The following is a 25,132-nucleotide window of genomic DNA, read 5'->3' on the forward strand; positions in this document are numbered from 1 at the left end:
GTAATGGCAAAAATTAATTCGTCGACATCACTAATAAGAGACAAACCAAGATCCAATTGTCTTTATAAAGATTTATTTTCCTTGCAAGGAAGAGCCACGGTCAAACGCAGCCGCTCGAGGCTACCTTGAGTGTGAACTGCCAAAACAAAAGAAAGCACAAACTTTTATACCCTCAATGATTTAACAACCCCCTCAGTAATTTTCCATACATCTGGCGAAACCCACTGAAGGTTTCGCCTTGAGCAAGAGGTGAGACAATACACAAATGGTCCCCCTCCTGTCTTGGATCTCATTTGAATTAAAAGCAAGAAACACAATGGTCCTCCATCTTCATCTAACAAAGCATGTTAGCCAGGAACTCAGATTCCAAGAGCAATAAAAGATAAAAGGGACAATGTATGGCTTCCACAGGTGGGCCTCTTTGATCTGACTCATTTAAAACACAATAGAGAAAACAGGTCTGGAAGATTAAATCTTCTGTGATTAAATTTTTCCCCAACAGCATCCAACCCCAGCGGGGATGGAATGCGTGAGGGAAAACCACAGTGGGCAGTGGGACGTCTCTCGAGACGCAAACAGATCCACTTCCACTGGGCCAAACCTCTTGCATATGGCCTCCACCACCTCCGGGTGGAGTCACCACTCCCCGGGCCTCAGCGCCTGCCTTGACAGGATGTCCACTCCCTGATTTTAGACCCCCGGGACATATTTCCCTTGGGACCACAGGAGGATGTGATGCTCTAGTCTCTCAGGTCTAAAGTTGGACGCAACTCGCCATCCCTCTTAGGAACTATGAAGTACCGGCTGTAGAACCCGGACTCTCTGTCTGGCGGATGAGCACATTCTGTGGCCTCCCTACCAACAGGGAGTGAACTTCCTGTTCCATTGCCCGAACCTGCCCAGGGACCACTGCCGTCCAGACCACCCCACTGAACTTCGGGGGAAGGTAACCGGACTGCAGTCTGCTTTTCTACAGTCGCAGGCCCCAAGCTGATATATTCGGAGGCATAACCATGCGCCGAGATAATCTGTGAAGGGAACCAGCCTCTCGAGGCCGGCCTCGGGTGTCAACCGAGCCTCCTCCCCGACCCCCTGAAGCGGCTAACCGGCAGGGCGAAATCGAGGAATATTTTCGGTGTGCGTACACGTTTGCTGGACCGCCGCAAGTCTTGCTAGAGGCGGCTGGTGCAGCGTGCGTGCGCGGGGAAACGATGTGGCCCGAAGCGTACTAAACGGCGGGAGCAGAGCATCGATTCCTGAAGACTCCACAGGGGAGGCGACCTCGATCACTCCTACCCGGGAGAAGGGGCTGGCCAGCAGGGGCCTCATCTAAGGGAGCAGCTCGACAGGGCCGCAACACTAGGGCTAATTGCCTGAAACTGATGTGTCCCACAGGCCACAAGGCGACGAGAACGACATCAACTTCAGGAGGGCTCCATCTTAGATGAATATCCAGTTTACAAGTTAAACACGCTTGGGTGACAGAATTAAAGTATCCAACTTATCAAAGTCGGATAACATGACACTCAATTCCTCGGGATTAAATGCCATCATAATCACCAAACCCGTGCAACCTGATCTGAATGACAGGCTGAATAAAAAATACATCTAACTCCTCAAAGTCAGATAATATTTTAATTTAATTCCTCAGAATTAAATGCAGCCACAAAAGGTGAAACAGTCTGAATGATAGGCTGAATATCTAACTCCTCAAAGTCAGATTATATTTAATTTAATTCCTTAGAATTAAATGTAGCCGTAATCATCAGACGACACTGTTTTATTTGTATTTATACGGACTCATAAACCCCGCGTTGCCTCAGCAACGTGGTTCAAGCCGTCATAATACAATTGGCTGTCATCCCTTGAGAAAAAAGCCAACAGTATCACACAATACGGTGAAACATGGTCTGAATGACAGGCTGAATATCTAACTCCTCAGAGTCAGATCATATTTCATTTAAATCCTCAGACTTAAATGCAGCCATAATCATCAGACGATACTGTTTTATTGTACTATATGGACTCGAAACCGTTGACTCGAAACGTTGCCTCAACAACGAGGCTCAAGCCGTTAAGCCAACCATTATCTCATGCACACCGATCGCGTGTGTTCACTTTAATTGCAGACCCATAACCTGCGCGCTGCCTCGGCAATCGTGAGCTTGAATCTTGCATATATATAGAAGTGCTTATAACTTTGACTGCCTCGATGCTGAGCACGTCTAATTCCCACGAGAGCCGCCCGAGCATGCTGAACACCCAGACACTGCACACACAGCAGGTGTGCATCCGAGCCCGACATGTAACGGGGACACAGATGCACACACTGCTTAAACTCTCTTATCTTCATCATTTACACACTTTTGCTTTCACTCTGACAGAACAACAGTAAATAGACAGACCATTGTTTTCAACAGAGAGCGCTATGCTGAAGAGCATTAACTGCCGACATTACGTTCCAGATCCCCTTTTATACTTCCGGGTTTGCCGTCACAGTTACGTCATCACGCACGCCAATCGGATTGGCCTAGTTGTCATTCTGACTTCAGATTCGCTGATGCTAAGGGAGTATCCCCAAAGTGTCGTTCCGATGCAGTGCGAGTTCCCTCAAAAGGGAACACATCTCTTTACTATGGCATACACATAAAACACTTTTTCAATGAAATGATTGTTAGGCTGCATTAACTAGGTCAGCCGGAACCGGGAACACTTCCCATAACAACTGATGTACTCGTGACATCATCAGAAGAACGGCATCTACGCTAATGATAGTCTCTCTGTTTATTCCGAGGTTTACTGCAGTCAGCCAGATCCGGGCCGTATCCAGATCAGATGGTGGACCTGCGCCCAGACATGACCAACACATGACCCTGAAGTGTCTGCAGAGACCGTGTCAATTAGACTCCCCCTGAAATTACCTCACTGCAGCTGCAGACGCGCAAGTATTCACATTGGATGTGTTTGTACGGCATCACAGCAGCGGCTCCAAAGCTTAGTGAGCATTTCTGTACAAAGACAACTTTTTCTTTTTAGAAGTTGGTCATTTATAAACTTGATAGTCTTGGAACATGGGGTGTGTACAACATTCACATCTAAATGGTAAACAACACACACAACAAAGAAAACAGCTCAGATCACGTCATTTCAGTCATACTTCGATATGTTTACAAGACAGCAAATGGATAAAAAAAAAACCACACAGTCAGGTTTGATTTGAGCAGTGCTAGAACATATATACACTATATTGCCAAAAGTGGTGGGACACCCCTCCAAATCATTGAATTCAGGTCAGAATTGGTGTGTTTTTTGGCACACATGCTTCAGACACAGGTTCCGCAGCAGGCATTCCCATAGCATCAATACCATGACGCAGTGTCTCATTCCCCTCTAAGGGAACCGGGTTACATACGTAACCTGAGACAATCCGTCCTTCTAATGATTTTGAATCATTCCCTGTGATATTGTTGATAGCACATTCACATTTTGTAACATTTCAATCTTACCTGGGTATTTTGTGCTTCCTTTGGTGTCTTCATTTAAAACTTCCTATTTTTGGAAGAATGGTTCATAAAATCATATACAAATATTTTTTATCCATCTCATGAAATATATATGTTTACACTTTCAAAATTTTTCTGAGGGAGTGCACTTACCTGTGCATTCACCACAGCTAGAGTTGCCAACCATAAACATGTACAGTAGATCCAGCTGGGCTGCTTCAGGGACATCATAAGTGCCGCCATCTTGGAATCGTCAACAAGGAGACCTGTGTGAATATCAGTGAAGGTCAGTGAAGGAGATGCACATCACACCCTTGTCTTGTTTAGGTTCCTTGTCATATTCTGCATTGTTTTCCCTGTGACCATTTGCCTCAGTTCTTATTGTTTGTTGTTTCTGATTGTGCACACCTGTTCGGTTGATTATCATTCCATGTGTATTTAAGCACTCAGTTTTCCTCAGTTCAATTGTTATTTTGCATTGTTAAAAAATTATACTCCATCATTTCTATTGCTCAAAATTCTGGCCAGTTGATAATACCTATAAGATCAAAATCAACTGCATGCGGTCAAACCTTTTCCTATTTAGCACCTAAACTCTGGAACAGTCTTCCTATCATTGTTTGGGAAGCAGACACACTCTGTCAGTTTAAATCTAGACTAAAGACACATCTCTTTACTATAGCATACACATAAAACACTAGGTCAGCCGGAACCGGGAACACTTCCCATAACAAAAAAATAATGTTTTAAAATTAAGGCCTCAAAACACACAATAGATATCTGTTCCCAAGACTTTTGACTCCTGTCTGTATTTGCATAGAGTTTTTTCTTTATACTGATATGAGAATCATTGAGCCTACTCATTCACATAAAACAATACACTGATTTAAAATTTGTAAGACAGTTTCTCTTCACAAAGCCAATATGCGAGGAGGCGTGGTATCTAATGAATAATGATGAGATAGCACCTGAGATAACAAAGGACTCGCATTAATGAGCTGCATAATGAATGAGCTGCAGGTGCACTTGTAGTCCATGTAGTCCATGGCTGCATTCGAAACCGCATACTTCCCTACTATATAGTATGTAAAAAGCAGTACGCGAGCGAATAGTATGTCCGAAACCATAGTATTCATAAAAGAGTAGGCGAGAACTACCAGGGTTTTGGAGTATTTCTCGTGAGATTTGGACATGCGTATACTGATGTTGCTTTCGAATATGCCTACTTACCTACTATATAGTAGGCGAAAACAGCACGTGAAAGGAGTAGTATGTTCGAAACCTCAGTAATCATAAAAGAGTAGACGAGAAGTTCCCGGATGGCCTACTGATTCTGCCCAGATTGTGAAGCACTCATCGTCGAATACTTTTCTATCCCTGCCTTCCCATGAGGCCACAGGAAAGGATACGTCAGGCGGAGAAAAGCTAATCAAATGTGAGTATTACAAACCAAAATCACGGTTCCTTGTGTTAAAATCGCATTTGTTGAACTACTGTAGAGTAAACAATTGAATTGTTGAAGGTGCAAAGACGACAGTCAGTTTAGTATAGTTGTGATTGGGCTGTAAAAACACGTTTTATTATGTATGAGCTCCAGTAATACACACACGTCTCCAAAGTGGATTTACATAAACCATATAAAAAGGCTTACTAAATGTTTATTTAACATCTGACAGGAACATTTTCGTTAATTTCGTTATTGCAGATGACATCACAGCATGAAATAGACATCTGATCAGTGATGTGTGTGTGCTACAATGTAGAGTTCACTGTGGTCAACACTGTTAACTTTACATGAACGTCAGGAATGTTAATAGATCTACATAAAGTAACTAAACATAAGTTATCTTTTTTATTTGTCCATTAATACTGTTGAAGAATTGAGGAACATTAAAACATCAGCAACTACCTCAACATTTAAATGTAGTATTGAGCACATAAACTTTTATGCTTTTATCAAGGTGTTGTTTAAGGTCCAGGTAACGTGAATGTTGTCTGATGTTACAGGGGCAGAAGAGCACGTGTGTGTGTGTGTGTGTGTGTGTGTGTGTGTGTGTGTGTGTGTGTGTGTGTGTGTGTGTGTGTGTGTGTGTGTGTGTGTGTGTGTGTGTGTGTGTGTGTGTGTGTGTTTATCTGGTGGAGACTGGAGAGAGGGTGATGAAGGAAGCCTGTCATCAAAGGCTTTGAGTATACTACAGAAATGATAAAACATCAATTTAAATATTAAGTTGTATTTTATTTTAATTTCAAACAGAGTTATTTAAGCACTTTTCTGATTCTTGATGTCTGTGCGTTTGCTGCAGAGCTTCTGTGGTTGAGCCTTGCTCAAGGAAACCTTCTGCCTATCAGTTCAGTGTTTAGCCCACTACACCACAAAAGTCATAAAGCTACAATACAAATAGCATGTAATTGTAAAAATATTAAATTAAATATGGCAAGAAATGGGATGCTGACAACATGAATTGTAAAGCGTTTTAAGTAGTCATGCTGATGGAGAGCAGACACACGGATGTTTGGAGCAGACACATCAGCAGTCAGAGATTGTCCCGCACATGTTCTCACTCTTGCTTCAGGGTTGTGGGGTTCAGGAGGGACATGATGGAGTCTAGGACAGGTGAAGGTGTTCACGGTGGTCAACTGCTTCATCAACATAAAGCCACAGAATTGGCAAAGCTGTGTTGAGATGGCAGCAGATGTGGGCTTCACCGCCTGTAAATGCGTGATGGTTTGTTAGAACAATACGTTTGAATAAAGCTTTGTTTCATGTGTTGGTGACTTATTCATTTGTGATGTTTACTTTTATTCATTCTTTTACTCATTAATTAATGTTTCCTATTGTTGTCAGTAAATAAAATATTTTATTAACTCATGCATTTATTCATTGCTTGACTGAAAATTGGTATTCATTTGTCTAGTGTATATTCATGCATCGCTATGTCATACGACAAGTTGCATTTTGCTTGTTTTACTAAAACAATATACTTTTCAGTAAAAAGTAATATAATTAAGTATTGGTCAGCATTTGTTATTATTATTGTAAGTGTTTAAGTGGGCTAGCAATGCAATTCATTCTGGGGTAATCTTAATTTTAATAGGGATACTTACATTTTTCGAGTATAAAATAAACAGTTTTCTCCAAAGGTGAGATCTTTGAGCAGCTGAAAGAGTCTCTGTGCAGACACTGAGGGAAACCGCACAGGCTGTGGAGTTACTGATGCTTTGAGCTCTCACTGCACCTGTCACTCATATCTTTTATTTTATAATTACATGGTTGTATCTTTAACGATCATAATGATAAAACAAAACAAATATCATGGGTTTGCATACATTATATACAAAGAAAAAAAACAATAACAAGGTTAGATATCTTTGAATAATTCATCGTAATGCAATAAAAATGTTATTTCATAAGCTTGAGGGATGAAACAGGAGTTACATTTAACAAGAAAAAGGAAAATATTAAGGAGATTTAGGCCAATTTCGCTTGTGGATGAATTTTTTTGCATATCAAATAAAGAAATTAACAACATATTCAAGAGATCACGATTTTGGGTTTTGGTAAGGATAAAACTGGGTCAGATTAGAAGGGTTAATATCACAAAATAAATGGGCAGCTGTTTCTTCAACAAGACCACAAAATTAGCAAGTTTAATCAATATTAAGATATTTATAGATCGATTAATTAAACCTGTCACTCCTCTTTCAAGTCGTTGCGCTTGATATAACGTTGTAGGTCAAATGATAACGTCAACATGGCGCATAAAGTGCGGCTCGCATTCATACTTAACGAGATCAGGCAATAGAGTACCTACTCTTTTAGACCTCGTTAAGTAAGTACTTATTGAAAATGAGTACCTACTCAATGAGTATGCGGTTTCGAACGCAGCCCCTATATAGCACGCATGAAGATATCTTCTTCATACGTGCTATATATGGACTACATGTGCACGGAGCCCTCCGGCTGCCAGTATGAAGTATGAAGAGTTTTTTATGAATGAGAGCAGCTGACGCTCGTATTACAATCTTTAGAAGGTACCGACGGTTTTCATATTCATAACTCCTGACACATGTTAACAAATTACGGTCCCTATATGTCTTTGAGAATAAAACAGAGGTCAAAAATGGAAGCTTGAGTCTTAGATCTGTTAAATGATGTGTAGTTTGTCAAGGTAATTACTTACATCTGACAGTAATTTTGAGCTAATTTAAACAAAGAAAGCTTCAGTGCGCCACGTGCACGATGTGTTTGTTTGAGCTGATGTGTGTGTGGGCGTCGTCTCCGGAGCCTCAGTATTTGAATCTCAATAGAGCGCTTAGTCTATAATGAGCCGCTCAGGAACGACTTACATCCATCTGCTTTCAAAAAACGGATAACATAAACACAGAATATTTGTTTTTGATTTGGTTTAAAGTGTTTAAAACCTGACATTTCAGCATTTCTTTAGACTTATGGCTCATGTTTGTCAGACAAGTATTCAATAAGCTAGAGGTCATTTTCTGAAGACTATCTGAATGAACGCCTTTGACAGAGAGGCTGCAGATTGCGCATCATGTTTGATTTCTTAATTTTGTAAAAAGCTCAACCATTTGTTTTTATTGTGACTGTACTAAAAAAATAGAAACTTAACAGATTATAATGATGTATAACACTTGCCTGAATGATACAAAACGACAGAGTTATTTGAGTCTCTTTGGCACTGATAAGAAAAAAAGCAAGCCAATCACGCCGGCGTGATTGCTGACTCGAGAGGGTTAAACAATTATTAAATAGGAATATTCGAAAGATCAGAGTCATCACGGCAGAAACGTATTTATTGAGGATGTCGTGTCGATTAAACAATTATTAAATAAGAATATTCGAAAGATCCGAGTCATCACGCCAGAGACGGGTTTATTGAGGATGACCTGTTGATTAAACAATTATTTTATTTAACAATTCAAATTATTATTATTATTATTATTATTATTATTATTATTATTATTATTATTATTATTATAAATTTTCTTTCTTTCCATTTTTTTATTTATTTTTATTTATTTATTTAAATTTGTATTTAATTTATTTATTATTTAATTCATGTATTTTTCAAATTATTATTATTATTATTATTATTATTATTATTATTGTTATTATTATTTTAATTTATTTTAATTTATTTATTTGTCAAATTATTGTTATTTGATTTATTTTCTTTCCTTTTTATTAATTAATTAATTAATTTTTTAATAATTATTATTTTATTTATTTATTTTCTTTTTTTTTTCAAATTGTTATTACTTATTTTCTTTTTTCCCATTTTTATTTATTTATTTATCGTTTTATTTATTTAGTTATCATTTTATTTATTTATTTTCTTCTCACAATTTATTAATAATAATAATAATAATAATAATAATAATTTATTTATTTTCTTTCTTTTAATTATTTTCTTTATTTATTTTTCAAATTATTATTATTATAATTTTTTTTTTTTAATTATTATTATTTTATTTATTTATTTATTTTCTCTTTCCAAATTATTATAATTTTTTGTGGGATACTTGTTGATTGAGCTGTTATCAATTGATTAACCCCTAGGAGTCTGAGCTGTTTTGGGGCCCTTTAGAAGTTTTGACATGCTCTGACATTTGTGTTTTTTTTTCAGTTGGTTATAAACACATTAATGGCAAAAGTGTCATTACACTGTATTCAGCACAAACTGGGCTACCATAATATGTGAGAAACATGTACATGCTTGTATTTTTGAGAGAATAATGTTTATGCATGATTTTTGGAGAAAAAAAAATTTATTTAAGGCCTCAAAACACACAATAGATATGTGTTCACAAGACTTTTGACCAATGGGTGTTGTTGCCTAGAGTTTTTGCTTCAAACTGATGTGAGAATCATTGAGCCTACTGATTCACATAAAACAATACACTGATTTTAAATTTGTAAGACACTTTTTCTTTACAAAGGCTGTATGCGAGGAGGCGTGAACGATAATAAATAATGCAGGGTCTCACACCTGAGAGAACAAAATAACATAATAGTCCGCATAATGAGCTGCATAATGAATGAGCTTCATAATGAATGAGCTTCAGGTATGTGACTGAGGGAGCTAAGCAACAGGAGCAAAGGAAATATATTTTGTTGTAGTTTATTTATAATGTAGTCAACAAAGGCCTATTATATTTTAAATTATCAAAATATTTGACTACACTGTTAAAGATGCTCTTCTTATTTAGTATTTTTTCTTGTTTCCAGTCCAAATATTTAATTCTTAAATCAAGATTCATTTACTAGATAAGTAACATTTTCTGGGGGAAAAATCTAAATGAAGCGAGTTTTTGCTTAAAACAAGCTAAATTATCTGCCACAACAATTTATGATTTATTAAACAATAATTTATTATTTATTAAAGCAATTTATTAAAACAACAATTTATGAGATTAAAACCATGTTTTTTCTCCAAACTTAATTTATATCACAAGTCGAATGTTTTAAATAACCTTCTGTGATCTCATTTGGCTTCAGATCAAAAATCTGACAGAAAATATATCATTTTACAATATTCTGCATAATAATAAAAGCTATGTCGAATAGCATTGCATTTTAAATATAATCTATTATGAATACACCCAACATGGCATAAAGCAGTGGTTCTCAACCTTTTTTTAGTGATGTAGCCCCTGTGAAATATTTTTTCAGCCAAGTACCCCCTAACCAGCGCAAAGCATTTTTGGTTGAAAAAAAAAGACTTAAAACAGAGCACTGTGCCCTCAGTGTCTGATTTATTAAACTTTGGAACAGATAAACACATACAAAATTCAAACATTTGAAAAAAATTAACTATTTCGAACATTTTAAAGGATAATAATCCATGACTAAATTTATTGCAAATATTTCTCATCCCTAAAATGTAGTGATTCAAACTAATGTAGTGAAAACAGAGACCATATTTCTGAAATGGAAACCAGGGACATTTCCTATTTGAGTGGTCAAAATATAATTTATCAAAACAAATCTCAACATCAAATCAAATCTCTCGTTATTATATTTTAATTTAAAAAGGCTCAATACATTTTTGAATGTTTTTGTTGTTGTTGTGGAGTCCTATTATATTATTATTAACATTAATAAGTATTATGATTTAGTTTGATTATTAGGATTTTTGGTCTGGATTTAATACAATAAAAAAAAACACATTACAAAAATGAAACAAACATGATAAATAAAACTATTCAACAAATATTGTAACATTTTATAATTGTATTTAAGTTATACTATATAAATTACTTTTTTTACTTCAAAAGTTGTTACGTTATGCTTGAAAATAATTCTTACTGTCCATTATTGGTCTTGTTATTTAGCATTTTAGGAATATTTTAACATTTACATTTACATTTAGTCATTTAGCAGACGCTTTTATCCAAAGCGACTTACAAATGAGAGCAATAGAAGCAACTACAACAGTCAGAGGCTACAGTATGCAAGTGCTGTAACAAGTCTCAGTTAATCTAACACAGAACACACAGGAATTTTTTTTTTTTTTTTTTTTTTTTTTTTAAATAAATTAGACAGACAGAAAGTATATGTATTCAAGCAGATATATTTAAGCAGAAAGTATATGTATTCTGCTCATGTATTGGTTGCAAGTGTAATTGTTTGGGGTTAGGGTTAGGGTTTTTATATGTAAGTTATAGTTCAGATGTGTGGTAATCACTGCGTTGTGACTGCGGAACTTTTGGGGACAAAACAATCCCGCACCTTGTTGAGGCTCTGTTATAAAGCACATACAATATTACTTTAAATTAAAAACGAATAGTTGGTATGTTACTACCTTGAAAGCGACAACAAGGTTTCTTTTGATATTTGACGATAACGGCGCTCTGTCTGCTCTTGACTGGGTGCGTTCTTCATGAAGTAGTAGCGGCGCGGCGCTCGCGCGACCAAGTACAGTCAGCGTAGCAGCTGTATGTTGGCTGGGCACTTTTTTCCAATATGTCTGTGGGTTGTTTGGAACGAGCTGTAAAACAGGGACATTTCCGGGGACAACTCCTGTCGGGGACAGAACATAAAAAACCGGGACTGTCACCGGGAAACGGGGACGTCTGGTCACCCTATCGTTGATTCAAGTGATTGACAGGTGATGCCAGGCGGCATATGACAGGTTGGGTCAAACCATCGTGGTATGGGGTAGACTCTGGGTTTTTAGGATAATGAAATTGAATAGCCTACTGAATATAAAATTCATTTTATGGACTTATACTTATATTCTCCTGAAATATATATTAAATACAATTTTTTTTCCCCAGAGGTTCGAGTAGTGGAACCTCGGATTCAGGAGGAACAGTGTGGTTTTCGTCCCGGTCGTGGAACACTGGACCAGCTCTATACCCTTTCCGGGGTGCTGGGGGGTTCATGGGAGTTTGCCCAACCAGTTCACATGTGTTTTGTGGATTTGGAGAAGGCATTTGACTGTGTTCCTCGTGGCATCCTGTGGAGGGTGCTCTGGGAGTATGGGGTCGACGGCCCCCTGCTTAGGGCTGTTCGGTCCCTGTACGACCAGAGCAGGAGCTTGGTCCGCATTGCCGGCAGTAAGTCAGACTTGTTCCCGGTGCATGTTGGACTCCGGCAGGGCTGCCCTTTGTCACTGGTTCTGTTCATAATTTTTATGGACAGAATTTCTAGGCACAGCCAAGGGCCGGAGAGTGTCCGGTTTGGGGACCACGCGATTTCGTCACTGCTTTTTGCGGATGATGTTGTCGTGTTGGCCTCCTCGAGCCAGGACCTTCAGGACCTTCTTGCACTGGGACGGTTTGCGGCCGAGTGTGAAGCGGCTGGGATGAGAATCAGCACCTCCAAGTCCGAGGCCATGGTTCTCAGTCAGAAAAGGGTTCAGGTATCTTGGGGTCTTGTTCACGAGTGAGGGAAGGATGGAACGGGAGATTGACAGACAGAGCGGTGCAGCTTCTGCAGTATTGCGGTCGATGTACCGGTCAATCTACATTCCTACTCTCACCTATGGTCATGAGCTGTGGGTCATGACCGAAAGGACAAGATCCCGGATACAGGCGGCCGAAATGAGCTTTCTCCGTAGGGTGGCTGGGCGCTCCCTTAGAGATAGGGTGAGGAGCTCAGTCACTCGGGAGGAACTCGGAGTAGAGCCGCTGCTCCTCCACATCGAGAGGGGTCAGCTGAGGTGGCTCGGGCATCTATTTCGGATGCCTCCTGGACGCCTTCCCAGGGAGGTGTTCCAGGCACGTCCCACCGGGAGGAGACCCCGGGGAAGACCTAGGACACGCTGTAGGGACTATGTCTCCCGGCTGGCCTGGGAACGCCTCGGGGTTCCCCCGGAAGAGCTGGAGGAAGTGGCTAGGGAGAGTGAAGTCTGGTAAACTCTGCTTAGACTGTTGCCCCCGCGACCCGGCCCCGGATAAGCGGAAGATGATGGATGGATGGATGGGAATTTTTTTTTTTTGCATGGATGCTACTTTTTAAATATATGTAGGCTATATTTTAAAATCTCACGTACCCCCTGGAGTGCCTTCACGTACCCCCAGGGGTCCGTGTACCCCCATTTGAGAACCACTGGTATAAAGAAAACAGATAAACCATACATCGTCGCGATTGTGTGTTTATAGTCTTCAAACTTGTCTATCTGCATGTTATAGCGATCTCTGGAAGCTTTGTTTATGTCAGAGTTCCTGGAATATCACATGGTATATATCTTCTTTGTTTGTATCATATATGGACTACATGTCAAGTCAAGTCAAACTTTATTTACATAGCGCTTTTCACAATGCCGATTGTTTCAAAGCAGCTTCACAGAGTTAAACAGGAAAATAATGCAACAGAATTTTATTCGGCCGTACAGCCGCTCCGGAGAATTAGATCGAAATATTCAAAAGATCGGAGGCAACACGCCGGAGACGGGTTCATTGAGGATGCCGTATTGACTAAACAATTATTAAATTGCAATATTCAAAAAATCGCAGCTGTCAGGCCGTAGACAGGTTGATTGACGATGACATATTGATTAAACAATTATTAAATAGGAATATTCAAACAATCGGAGTCATCACTGCGGAGAGACGCTTTTATTGAGGATGCTGTGTCGATGATTCAATTTCAGGGGAGTCTAATTGACACAGTCTCTCAGACACTTCAGGGTCCTGCGTTTGCCTTGTCTGGGCGCAGGTCCACCATCTGATCTGGATACGGCCCGGATCCGGCTGACTGCAGTAAACCCCGGGATAAAACAGAGAGTCTAACATTAGAATAGATGCCGTACTTCTGATGATGGCACGAGTACATCAGGTGTTATGGGAAGTGTTCCCGGTTCCGGCTGACCTAGTTAATGCAGCCTAACAATCATTTAATTGAAAAAGTGTTTTATGTGTATGCCATAGTAAAGAGATGTGTTTTTAGTCTAGATTTAAACTGACAGAGTGTGTCTGCTTCCTGAACAATGATAGGAAGACTGTTCCAGAGTTTAGGTGCTAAACAGTAGACGTGATGGAGTATAATATGTTAAGAGCTCGCTCAAGTACTGGAGCTAAATCATTTAGTGCTTTGTAAGTAATAAGCAAGATTTTAAAATGTATGCAATGCTTAATAGGCAGCCAGTGCAGTGTTGACAGAACTGGGCTAATATGGTCATACTTCCTGGTTCTAGTAAGAACTGGAGCTGCTGTGTTTTGGACCAGCTTGAGTTTATTTATTAAGCGAGCAGGGCAACCACCCAGTAGAGCATTACAATAATCTAACCTTGAGGTCATGAATGCATTAACTAACTGTTCAGTTGCATTGAGAGCATGTGCTGTAATTTAGATATATTTTTAAGATGGTAGAATGCAGTTTTACAGATGCTAGAAACGTGGCTTTCTAACGAGAGATTGGTATCAAAGAGCACACCCAGGTTCCTCACTGACCACGAGGACTGAACAGAGCAGCCATCAAGTGTTAGACAGTATTCTAGGTTACTACTTGTGGAGCTTTTTTGTCCAGTAATTAAAAATTAATTTTTTTCTGAATTGAGTTGCTGCAAATTAATGGTCATCCAATGTTTTATATCAGCTATGCATTCCGTTAATCTTGTGAATTGGTAAGTTTCGTCATGTGCACGGAGCGCCCTCTGGTTGTTAGTATGAACTGAAAACACAACACATCAGAGTATCCAGCGCTCAAAATGATTACATCTGCGCATTTTGGGTAAAGATTGAATAATAACACTTCTCTGTATAGAAATTTGACACAGACATATGAGAATCTATCAATATTTCTTCTCATCTGCACTCTTTTGAACTAAAAGCCCTGAGGGATGTTGTTTTGTTGCGATTCATGACGAGCATAGAGGAGTTTATGAATGAGATCAGCTGACGCTCATATTACAATAAAAAAATACAGATGCGACACATTAACAAATTACGGTCACTAGAACCCCTTGAGAATAAAACAAAGGTAAAAAATTTAAGCTTGAGTCTTAGATCTTTTAAATGATGTATAGTTTGTCAAGGTAATTACTTACATCTGACAGTAATTTTGAGCTAATTTAAACAAAAAAAGCTTCAGTGCGTCCTCGCACAGGTTTTTGTGTTTGATATTCACAGATGCTAACAGAATCAATTTACCCTACCACAATCAGCTGCTGAATCCATTGCTCTAAACAGAACATGAACAGCTTTCCATGAGGAGAATTATTCCTCAACATGTCCCAAAACAATGTAGCTGAAGTATAGCGCTTCACTTGATGCGTTTGTTTGAGTTGATGTGTGGCCGTTGGCGCATGGATCGTCAGTATTTGAATATCAAAGAATGCGCGCTCCGTGGGTGTGGTCGCATTACCGGATAATGAAGTCGCTCACGAATTACTGACATCTCTCTGTTTTCAAACAGATGACATAAACACAGAATATTTGTTTCATTATTGGTTTACATTATTTAAGACCTGACATTTCAACGTTTCTTTAGACATATGTCTCATGTTTGTGTGATAAGTTTTCACTAAGCTACAGGTCATTTTCTGAAGACAATCAGAGTAGACCTCATTTACAGAGGCTGCAGATCGCGCATCATGTTTGTTTTCTTTATTTTGCAAAAAGCACAACAATTAGTTTTTATTGTGACTTTACACAAAAAAAAGAAACTTAACAGATTATAATGATGTATAACACTTGCCTGAGTGATAAAAAACGACAGTTATTTGAGTCTCTTTGGCACTGATAAGAAAAAAAGCAAGTCGACCGCACGACCGCCGACTCCAGGGGGCTAATGTGATCAGCTGTTGTCTATAAGGAGCTGTACCTTTATTCACTAGTTTGTGCCTGACCAAGACCTGTTGGTAGAAACGTTGCAATAAATTGGAGCAGTTAAAGCAGTGTACGGACATCAAATTTGTTTTTAGCTTCAATAACTAAATTTTCTACAAACCAAGTCAAAACTCATATGTACAGGTAAAATATATATTCAACTTTTTTCCCATGATACCGCATTTGTTTGATTAACATTGAGACAGACAGTCTGCTTATTAAGACCCACTGTAACGCTCAGATATAATGCTACACATCAGATATTTTTCTTTCCTAAAGGTTACCCAAACATTAATTTAAGACTTAACAGATAATGTTTGGGTGAACACATGCCAAGACAGATATTTTGAAAGACCATCTGTGTATCTATGTATATCAGGATCACAAGCTCTCTGGTCTTTGTGTGACACTTCAGATGTGTCACTCAATTAAGATCGCTTTGTTTACATCAGCAAGAGTTTGAAAATCACATTTCATTGGTTCAGACTCATGTCATCAGAATTTGCTATGAATATTCACAAATCTTGGAATACTGCTCTTTACAACGATACCAAACTTGTGCTGAGGGGAAGCGGCAGTCATTGAGAAACTATCAGAGAAAAACTACAATGTTTCATGGATTATTAAAACAAAGGAAATATTTAGGAAGGTAGACCTCTCAGAAAAAACACTAATACAGAGACTTAAATTACTATTTGGAGTATTGGGATCACTAGACAAGGGTTTAATTAATAAATTTTTGTGAAAACCTCAAATTCGACCAAAATTGAAAATGTTCCACTTGTTTTGCCTGTAGCTCATAATTAGCATTACAACTCATTCTGCCAGCCCAGGTCACACACACTGATATAATAGTTAAAATATAATATAATAATTGAACATAACCTTGCATTTTCTAGTCTCGCCAGTTTCAACTTCATGGTTTCACAACTTCTTACGTCTATACTCTGAAAAACTTAACTTTTCCTTTCAGTGAACATGTAGATTGATTTGCTGTGAAGCTTTGCTCAACCTTTACTCCAACACAATAACACTGACACTGCTTGTTCATATTGTTCTAAAATCACATCTTACCTGGAGTCTCTGTTCTTGATATGGTGAGTCTGAAGCTGATCAGAAATCTGTAGTGATATTTATAGTCCTGCTACTGAGGAAATGCCTCATGAAAACATGCAATGTCTGTAAATGTTGTGAAAGATTGTGTGTGTGTGTGTGTGTGTGTGTGTGTGTGTGTGTGTGTGGGGGGGGGGGGGGTCAAAGGCCCCTCAAAGGCCCCTTTGACCTTGAAATGCTTTCTGGCAGTACACAATCATTTTGTGTGAGGTACGGAGTAGAAATTATTAAAGATGTTAATTGAAACAAGTTGAATAAGCTAGATGAAAGGCAGTTGCTGTGAATGAAACATTTATATAGATGAAACACTTATTTTGTGTAGTGAAAAGGATACTTTGTGATTTTGTGTATTGTTCTAACACAACTGAAATTATGCTGAAATGTTTGAAAAAAATGCACTTTTGATGATCAGTTGTGATTTTAGTGCTAAGGTGCGCTTGCATGCACTTCCGTATTTATCCCTGCGCTGCGGGGCGGAGAGCGACATTTAAATCTTGCACACCAAATGTTCATTGGCTCGTTTAGTACACACTCGAAAGCGATAGGACTCTCATGCGATATCCCAATTCATCGGTTCACTTCTGACGTACGTCAAACGTGACCGACTGAAAGGGAACTGTATAAAAGGACTGTAGATTCAGTCATCCCAGGTGAAAAAGTCGTACTATTAAATATATTAAAAATATACTTGACATTCAAGTAGCATGCTTATAATACATTTGTATTCCCAACATGCTTATTTGAAGTGCATTAAAAATATATTGATTTTAATTATTTTAATATATTTCTAAAAAGTATACTAGAAGTACTTTGGTAATAAATATATGCTTAATTATACTTTTAAGAAATATGCTAAACACAAGTGTACTTTTAATATATTTCTAAAAAGTATACTATAAATACTTTGGTTATAAATATATGCTTAATTATACTTTTAAGAAACATATCTTTAGTGTATTTATATATGCAATATATAATACATATATAATGCAAAATATATATAATATATTTATGCATTTATATTTTTAATATTTTCAAAAGAATTTAAAAAAACATTTAACATTTAAAATGTACCAAATTATAATGTATTATAAATATTAACAAACTATTATTAAGCATTTCAATATGCATACTTATTCATATCAGATTCACAGTGGCGCTCACACGGACATTGACTCATACACTTCTTCTGTATTGGATCATATCAATACCACCATTGACAGTGTTACAACCCAGAAACAGATCACCACATACCCAAATCAGAAGCCTTGGATGAACAGGGAAGTTCGACTCCTGCTGAAGTCACGCAATACTGCCTTCAGATCAGGAGATGCACAAGCCTACAGTACATCCAGAGCTAACCTGAAGAGGGGCATCAAAAAGGCCAAGCACTGCTACAAGCTAAAGATAGAGGGTCACTTTTCCAACTCTGACCCTCGACGCATGTGGCAGGGCATTCAGGCCATCAGTGATTACAAACCCCCCCACTCCACCCCCGCAGCCACTGATGTCAACTTCCTGAACGAGCTAAATTACTTTTATGCTCGTTTTGAAAGAGACAACAGAGAAACTGCCACCAAGCTCAAACCCTCAGCTGACCCACCAATCACACTCTCCACCACAGATGTCTGCAAGTCACTGAGCCGGATCAGCGCGCACAAGGCTGCTGGACCAGACAACATCCCTGGACGTGTGCTCAGGGCATGTGCGCAGCAGCTCGCTGGGGTTTTTACGGACATTTTCAACCTGTCTCTTGCCCAAGCAGCTGTACCGACATGCTTCAAACGCACTTCCATTGTGCCAGTGGCGAAACACTCTAGCCCGAGGTGCCCTAATGACTACCGCCCTGTAGCACTCACACCCATCGTTATGAAGTGCTTTGAGCGGCTGGTCCTAGAACACCTAAAAGACTCTCTACCATCCACATTGGACTCACACCAGTTTGCCTACCGCAGCAATAGGAGCACAGAGGATGCAGTTTCCATGGCACTGCACTCTGTGCTCACTCACCTGGACAATAAAAACACTTATGCACGCATGCTGTTTGTTGACTTCAGCTCAGCATTCAACACTGTCATCCCAACCAAGTTAATAGCCAAACTTGGAGACCTGGGCATCAACACTTCAATGTGTAACTGGATTTTGGACTTCCTAACTGACAGACCCCAGAATGTTCGATCAGGATCCACCTGCTCCACATCCATCACACTCAACACTGGCGTACCACAGGGCTGTGTGCTAAGTCCGTTTCTCTACTCCCTCTTCACCGCCGACTGCAAGCCTGTGTATGGATCTAATTCCATCGTCAAGTTTGCGGACGACACTACGGTGATTGGGCTCATCAGCAACAACGATGAGACTGCCTATAGGGAGGAGATCCAGCACCTGGCCACATGGTGCGCTGATAATAACCTGCTCCTCAACACCACCAAAACAAAGGAGCTCATCGTGGACTTCAGGAAGGAGTCAAGAGGCACACACGACACCATCCACATCAATGGAATGGCTGTTGAGCGTGTCTCCAGTTTCAAGTTCCTGGGGATCCACATCTCGGCGGACATGTCGTGGACGACCAACACCTCCAGCCTGGTCAAGAAGGCTCACCAGCGCCTCTTCTTCCTGAGGACACTGAGGAAGAATCAGCTCTCCTCGGCTATCCTGGTGAACTTCTACCGCTGCGCAATAGAAAGCATCCTGACCAACTGTGTGGCAGTGTGGTATGGGAGCTGCTCTGTTGCGGAGCGCAAGGCACTGCAGCGGGTGGTGAAAACTGCCCAGCGCATCACAGGGACTCCACTGCCTCTCATCGAGCACATCCAGAGGAAACGCTGCCTGCATCGAGCTCGCAGCATCCTCAAGGACTCCTCTCACCCAGCCCACAGACTGTTTTCTCTCCTGCCCTCCGGTAGGCGTTTCAGGATCCACCGGACCAGGACCAGCAGACTAAAGAACAGTTTTTTCCCCAGAGCTGTCTCTTTACTGAACTCAAACCCCCTTTGATCCACTTCCCTCATAAACTGCTAACTCTCCTACCTCACATCTGCCTTCACTTTGTTATTTGCACTACCGACTCTTTATTACAGTAACAACTGTTTACTTATGCATTCTGCACTACCATATCTTAACTGGATTATGCTCATTTGCACTGCCGACTGTATTTATAGTACCAATGTTTACATTTGCATTTTGCACCGTACTTCTAACTGTAATATGCAACCACTTTCCACTGCACTTTTACACTTTTTTTCGGATAGCTCTGTCCATAATTTATTGCACTACCTTAATCCACTGCTATATTCCTCATCTTGCCGAACATATTATTGTATACCTCTAACTGTAAAAATTCTGTTTAAAGTACTAGCCATCTGTATATTATATTCATAGTACATATTCACCTGTAAATTCTGTTTATAGTAATAGCCATCTGTATATTAATTCACTGTACATACTCACCTGTAAATTAAGTTCTGTTTATAGTAATAACCATCTCTCTATTTATATATATTTATATATATTCAGTGTATTTCCACGTCCTGCACTTATGCAACCATTGTATATCCTGCACTTGCTGCTATTGCACTTCTGGTTAGACCTAAACTGCATTTCGTTGCCTTGTACTTGTACTTGTGTAATGACAATAAAGTTGAATCTAATCTAATCTAAACATGTTGTTCATTACATGATCCGTTTGTAATAGGCTACTACTGAAATTGGATTTCAACATCATATTATTTGAAATGCATCATAAACACTGATCTATATAGAGAACCGTGATCATAAATCATAAATCTTTAATAAAAAAATCCCTGTTTTTACTTGTGTTTAAATTCAAACCACACATGATTAAACTCCTGATTGGTTCCAGAGCCATTGAGCGGCTCTGATTGGTTCTCATGATAATAATGAGCTCAGCCTCTGACTCATACCTCAGATTCCGTTTATCTGATGCTGTGCGTGTATATGTTGCTTGTGTCACGTACAGGAGATGAGGACCCAAAAGCAGAAGGTGATTTAAACAAAGTTTTAATTCAGTTCAGGGCAAAATAACTCAGGAGGCCACAAGGCATATAAATTCAACAGAAAGTCTCTGGCGTTTAGCTTCAGCAAAACGTAAGGGAACAGAACTGTCCGGTCAGGAACGGCAATGGGAAATCCCCGGAGGTAGAGAGATAGGGTGGGTCCGAAGAGAGCAAGGAACGCCAAACCGTAGACCACTCACGTAGCTGGAGACTTTGAATAGAGCAGATACGAGGTGATAATAAATCAGTCAGGAATCTACACGCATCAGACAGGACTTAGACAGGGCAGTGATCAAACGAACAGGCACGTAACATCTAGGCAATAATCTGACGAAGAACAAGAGAAAGGAAGGACAAGAAATAGAGAAACCAATCAGAGAAAGTGGGCAACAGATGAGAACGATAGAGATAATGAACAAGAATGTGAGTACGTAAGGAATGAGGTGATGAGAGACAGCTGAAAACGATTGAGTAAATTAATGCAAATGTGTGTGCGTAACAGAATGTAATAATGAGTGTGACCAGAAGAGGGAGAAAAGAGAAAGGAGATAAAGGAAAGAGCCAGGATCATGACAGTACACTCTCCTCAAGAAGCGCCTCCTGGCGCAACAGAGGAGGACTGGCGGGAGCGGTAGAAGTCCTCGATCAGCGAGCGGTCCAGGACGTCCCGGGACGGAATCCAACTCCTCTCCTCCGGACCATAACCCTCCCAATCGACCAGGAATTGATGACCACGACCCCGAGGGCGAACATCGAGAAGTTTACGAACCCTATAGGTGGGAGCGCCCTCAACACGAACCGGAGAAGAAAGCGAACGAGGCAGAATACGAGTAACGGGCTTTATACATGACACGTGAAAGACAGGGTGAATGCGTCGGAGATTGGCAGATAATTTGAGTCTGACTGAGACAGGACTGAGGATCTTTAGGACCCGAAATGGTCCAATAAATTTAGGAGCCAGCTTACGCGAAGCGGATTGAAGAGGTAGATTAAGAGTGGACAACCAAACCCTCTGCCCAACAGAATACCGAGGACTCTTAACTCGACGCCTATTAGCGGCCCGCCGTGTACGAGAACGAGACTCTCCAAGTACGCTTAGCACGTCGAATAAAGACCTCGACGGACGGCATCCTAGCGTCAGTCTCTTGTGAGGAAAAAAGCGGAGGTTGGTAACCAAGACAACACTGAAAAGGCGATAGACCCGTCGCAGAGGACGGAGCGGAATTATGAGCGTACTCTGCCCAGGGAAGCTGTTCTGACCAGGAAGCCGGATTGCGAAAAGCTAGACTACGAAGGATGCGCCCGATTATCTGATTGGCTCGTTCGGCCTGGCCATTGGTTTGAGGATGAAAACCGGAGGAGAGACTAGCCGAAGCCCCAATAAGACGACAAAACTCCTTCCAAAACAAAGAAGAGAATTGGGGACCTCTATCGGACACGATGTCGGAGGGGAGACCATGTATCTTAAAAATCTTGTCGACGACTATCTGGGCGGTCTCTCTGGCGGACGGGAGTTTAGGCAAGGGGACAAAGCGAGCAGCCTTAGAAAAACGGTCCACGACGGTGAGTATCACTGTGTTCCCCTCAGAGGCAGGAAGACCCGTGATAAAATCCATGGCGATGTGCGACCACGGACGAGACGGTAACGGGAGAGGACGAAGCAAACCCGCCGGGGGCGCATTACCAGACTTAGTCTGAGCGCAGACAGTACACGAAGCGACGTAACGCCGTATGTCGCGCTCTCGAGAGGGCCACCAGAACCTCTGGCGGATGGCAGCGACGGTACCCCTAACACCAGGATGAGCGAATAACTTGGAAGAGTGACCCCATTGAAGAACTGCGAGACGAGTAGAGGGAGGAACGAACAGAAGACCTCTAGGGCAGAGACGAGGAGTAATGGCATGAGCCAAAGATCGCTTGACCAAACGTTCTATTCCCCAGACACAACCTCAGTGGGAACAACCTCTGGAGAAGCGAACTGTCGCGAGAGAGCATCTGGTTTAAGGTTCTTAGAGCCAGGACGGTAGGAGATGGAAAAGTCAAAACGTGTAAAAAAAAGTGCCCACCGAGCCTGACGGGCATTGAGTCTCTTAGCAGAATGAATGTACTCTAAATTTCTATGATCAGTCCAGACAATGAACGGAACCGAAGCACCCTCAAGCCAGTGACGCCACTCTCCGAGAGCTAGACGGATTGCCAATAATTCGCGATTACCAACATCATAATTGCGTTCGGCGGGAGAGAGGCGATGTGAAAAGTAAGCGCAAGGGTGAACCTTCTCGTTAGAGGATGAGCGCTGGGAAAGGACGGCTCCCACGCCCACCTCTGACGCATTAACCTCAACTATGAATTGTCTGGAGACGTCTGGAGTTCTTAAAATAGGCACAGTCGTAAAAAGGGATTTGAGGCGATCGAAAGCAACCTGAGCCTCATCAGTCCAGGAGAAACGGACCTTGACGGATGTGAGCGCCGAGAGAGGAGCGGCGATCTGACTAAAATTACGGATAAACCGACGGTAAAAATTTGCAAAACCCAAAAAACGTTGAAGAGCGACACGCGAGTCGGGTACCGGCCAATCGGTGACAGCACGAACCTTGGAAGGGTCCATGCTAACCCCCTCTGAGGAAATCACAGAACCGAGAAAAGAAATAGACTGAGCGTGGAAAGTACACTTCTCTGCTTTAACAAACAATCGATTCTCAAGGAGACGTTGAAGAACTTGATGAACATGCTGAGTATGTACTTGAAGAGAGGGAGAGAAAATCAAAATATCGTCAAGATAAACGAAAACAAAAATGTTAAGCATGTCTCTAAGAACGTCGTTAATTAACGCTTGGAACACGGCAGGGGCGTTAACCAACCCGAACGGAAGGACGCGATATTCGAAATGCCCTAAAGGAGTATTAAACGCAGTCTTCCATTCGTCCCCCTCCCTTATGCGTACAAGGTGGTAAGCATTGCGGAGATCTAGCTTAGAAAAAATCTTGGCCCCCTGCAGGATCTCGAAAGCAGATGACATCAGCGGCAAGGGATAGCGATTCTTGACCGTGATGTTATTCAACCCTCGATAGTCAATGCAGGGGCGCAATGAACCATCCTTCTTTTTAACAAAGAAAAAACCCGCACCGGCAGGGGAGGAGGAAGGTGCAATGGTACCGGCGTTAAGCGAGTCCGATAAATATTTCTCAAGTGCTTCGCGCTCGGGAGCGGACAGAGAATAAAGTCTCCCACGAGGAGGAGTGGTACCCAGAAGAAGGTCGATACTACAGTCATAAGGTCGATGCGGAGGAAGAGAAGTGGCCCTGGAACGACTGAAAACCGCCCGAAGATCATGGTACTCCTCCGGAACCCCAGACAAATCACCCGGCTCCTCCTGGAAAACAGAAATAGAAGAGACAGGGGAAACAGCAGACGTCAAACAGTTAACATGACAAGACAAATTCCATGAAAGAATGGAGTCTCTGGACCAGTCTATCTGAGGGTTATGCATTACTAACCAGGGATGTCCTAAAACAACAGGGTAATAAGGGGAATGAAAAACAAGAAAAGAAATTGTCTCTTGATGATTTCCAGATATGGTGAGACTCACCGGAACTGTGGCAAAGCGCACTCTAGAGAGGATACTACCGTCGAGAGTGTGTACAGGGGTGGAGTCTTTAAGTTCAATGAGGGGAATCCCCTGTTCACGAGCCCAAGTCTCATCAACAAAACTTCCCTCGGCTCCCGAATCGATCAATACCGGGCAGGAAACGGAATCTCCCAACCAGCGGATGAGAGCGGAGAAGGTAGTGCGTGTGCGTGGCGGAGGGTCTAAAGTTGAAGCGCTCACCAGTAACCCTCTCTCTACGGGTGAGCTCTGGCTTTTACCGGGCAGGCGGCGACTCGATGAGATGCAGACCCACAGTACATACATAGGCGTCCCAAGATGCGGCGCTGGCGCTCAGCAGCGGAGATTCGCAGGCCACCCAGGTGCATTGGCTCGGAGTTATCCGCCGAAGGATATGGTGGAGATGAGAGCACCGGAGAGGAAAAAAGCGATCCATCCAGAGTGCGACTGCGGCGACGAATCTCAAAACGCTTCTCAATGCGAATGGCTGAGTCAATAAGAAGATCCAGTCGAGTCGGTGGCTCACGAGCAAGGATCTCGTCCCTAATCTCGCCATTAAGCCCCTCGAGAAAACGAGCTACCAGGGCTGACTCGTT

General features: G+C 41.1%; 1 protein-coding gene across 2 annotated transcripts in view; it reads right to left on the reverse strand.

Moving 5' to 3' along the window:
• Nucleotides 1-17,029, reverse strand: part of LOC307125193 (neoverrucotoxin subunit alpha-like) — a 32,462-nt gene extending 15,433 nt beyond the window's left edge. The window contains exons 1-4 of one of the 2 annotated variants that reach the window (XM_079814876.1): nucleotides 16,872-16,896; nucleotides 15,667-15,823; nucleotides 3,657-3,769; nucleotides 3,507-3,549 (exon numbers count right to left, since the gene is read on the reverse strand). In XM_079814876.1, the coding sequence (XP_079671002.1) occupies nucleotides 3,507-3,549; nucleotides 3,657-3,746 (133 nt within the window). In that variant the 5' untranslated portion in view covers nucleotides 3,747-3,769; nucleotides 15,667-15,823; nucleotides 16,872-16,896. Of the gene's footprint in view, nucleotides 1-3,506; nucleotides 3,550-3,656; nucleotides 3,770-15,666; nucleotides 15,824-16,871 lie in introns of both variants that reach the window. The other variant, XM_079814875.1, reaches the window with a different exon arrangement.
• Nucleotides 17,030-25,132: the final 8,103 nt, after the last annotated feature.

The sequence above is a fragment of the Gobio gobio genome (genome assembly GCF_949357685.1).
Source record: "Gobio gobio genome assembly, chromosome: 4".
Taxonomy (NCBI): domain Eukaryota; kingdom Metazoa; phylum Chordata; class Actinopteri; order Cypriniformes; family Gobionidae; genus Gobio; species Gobio gobio.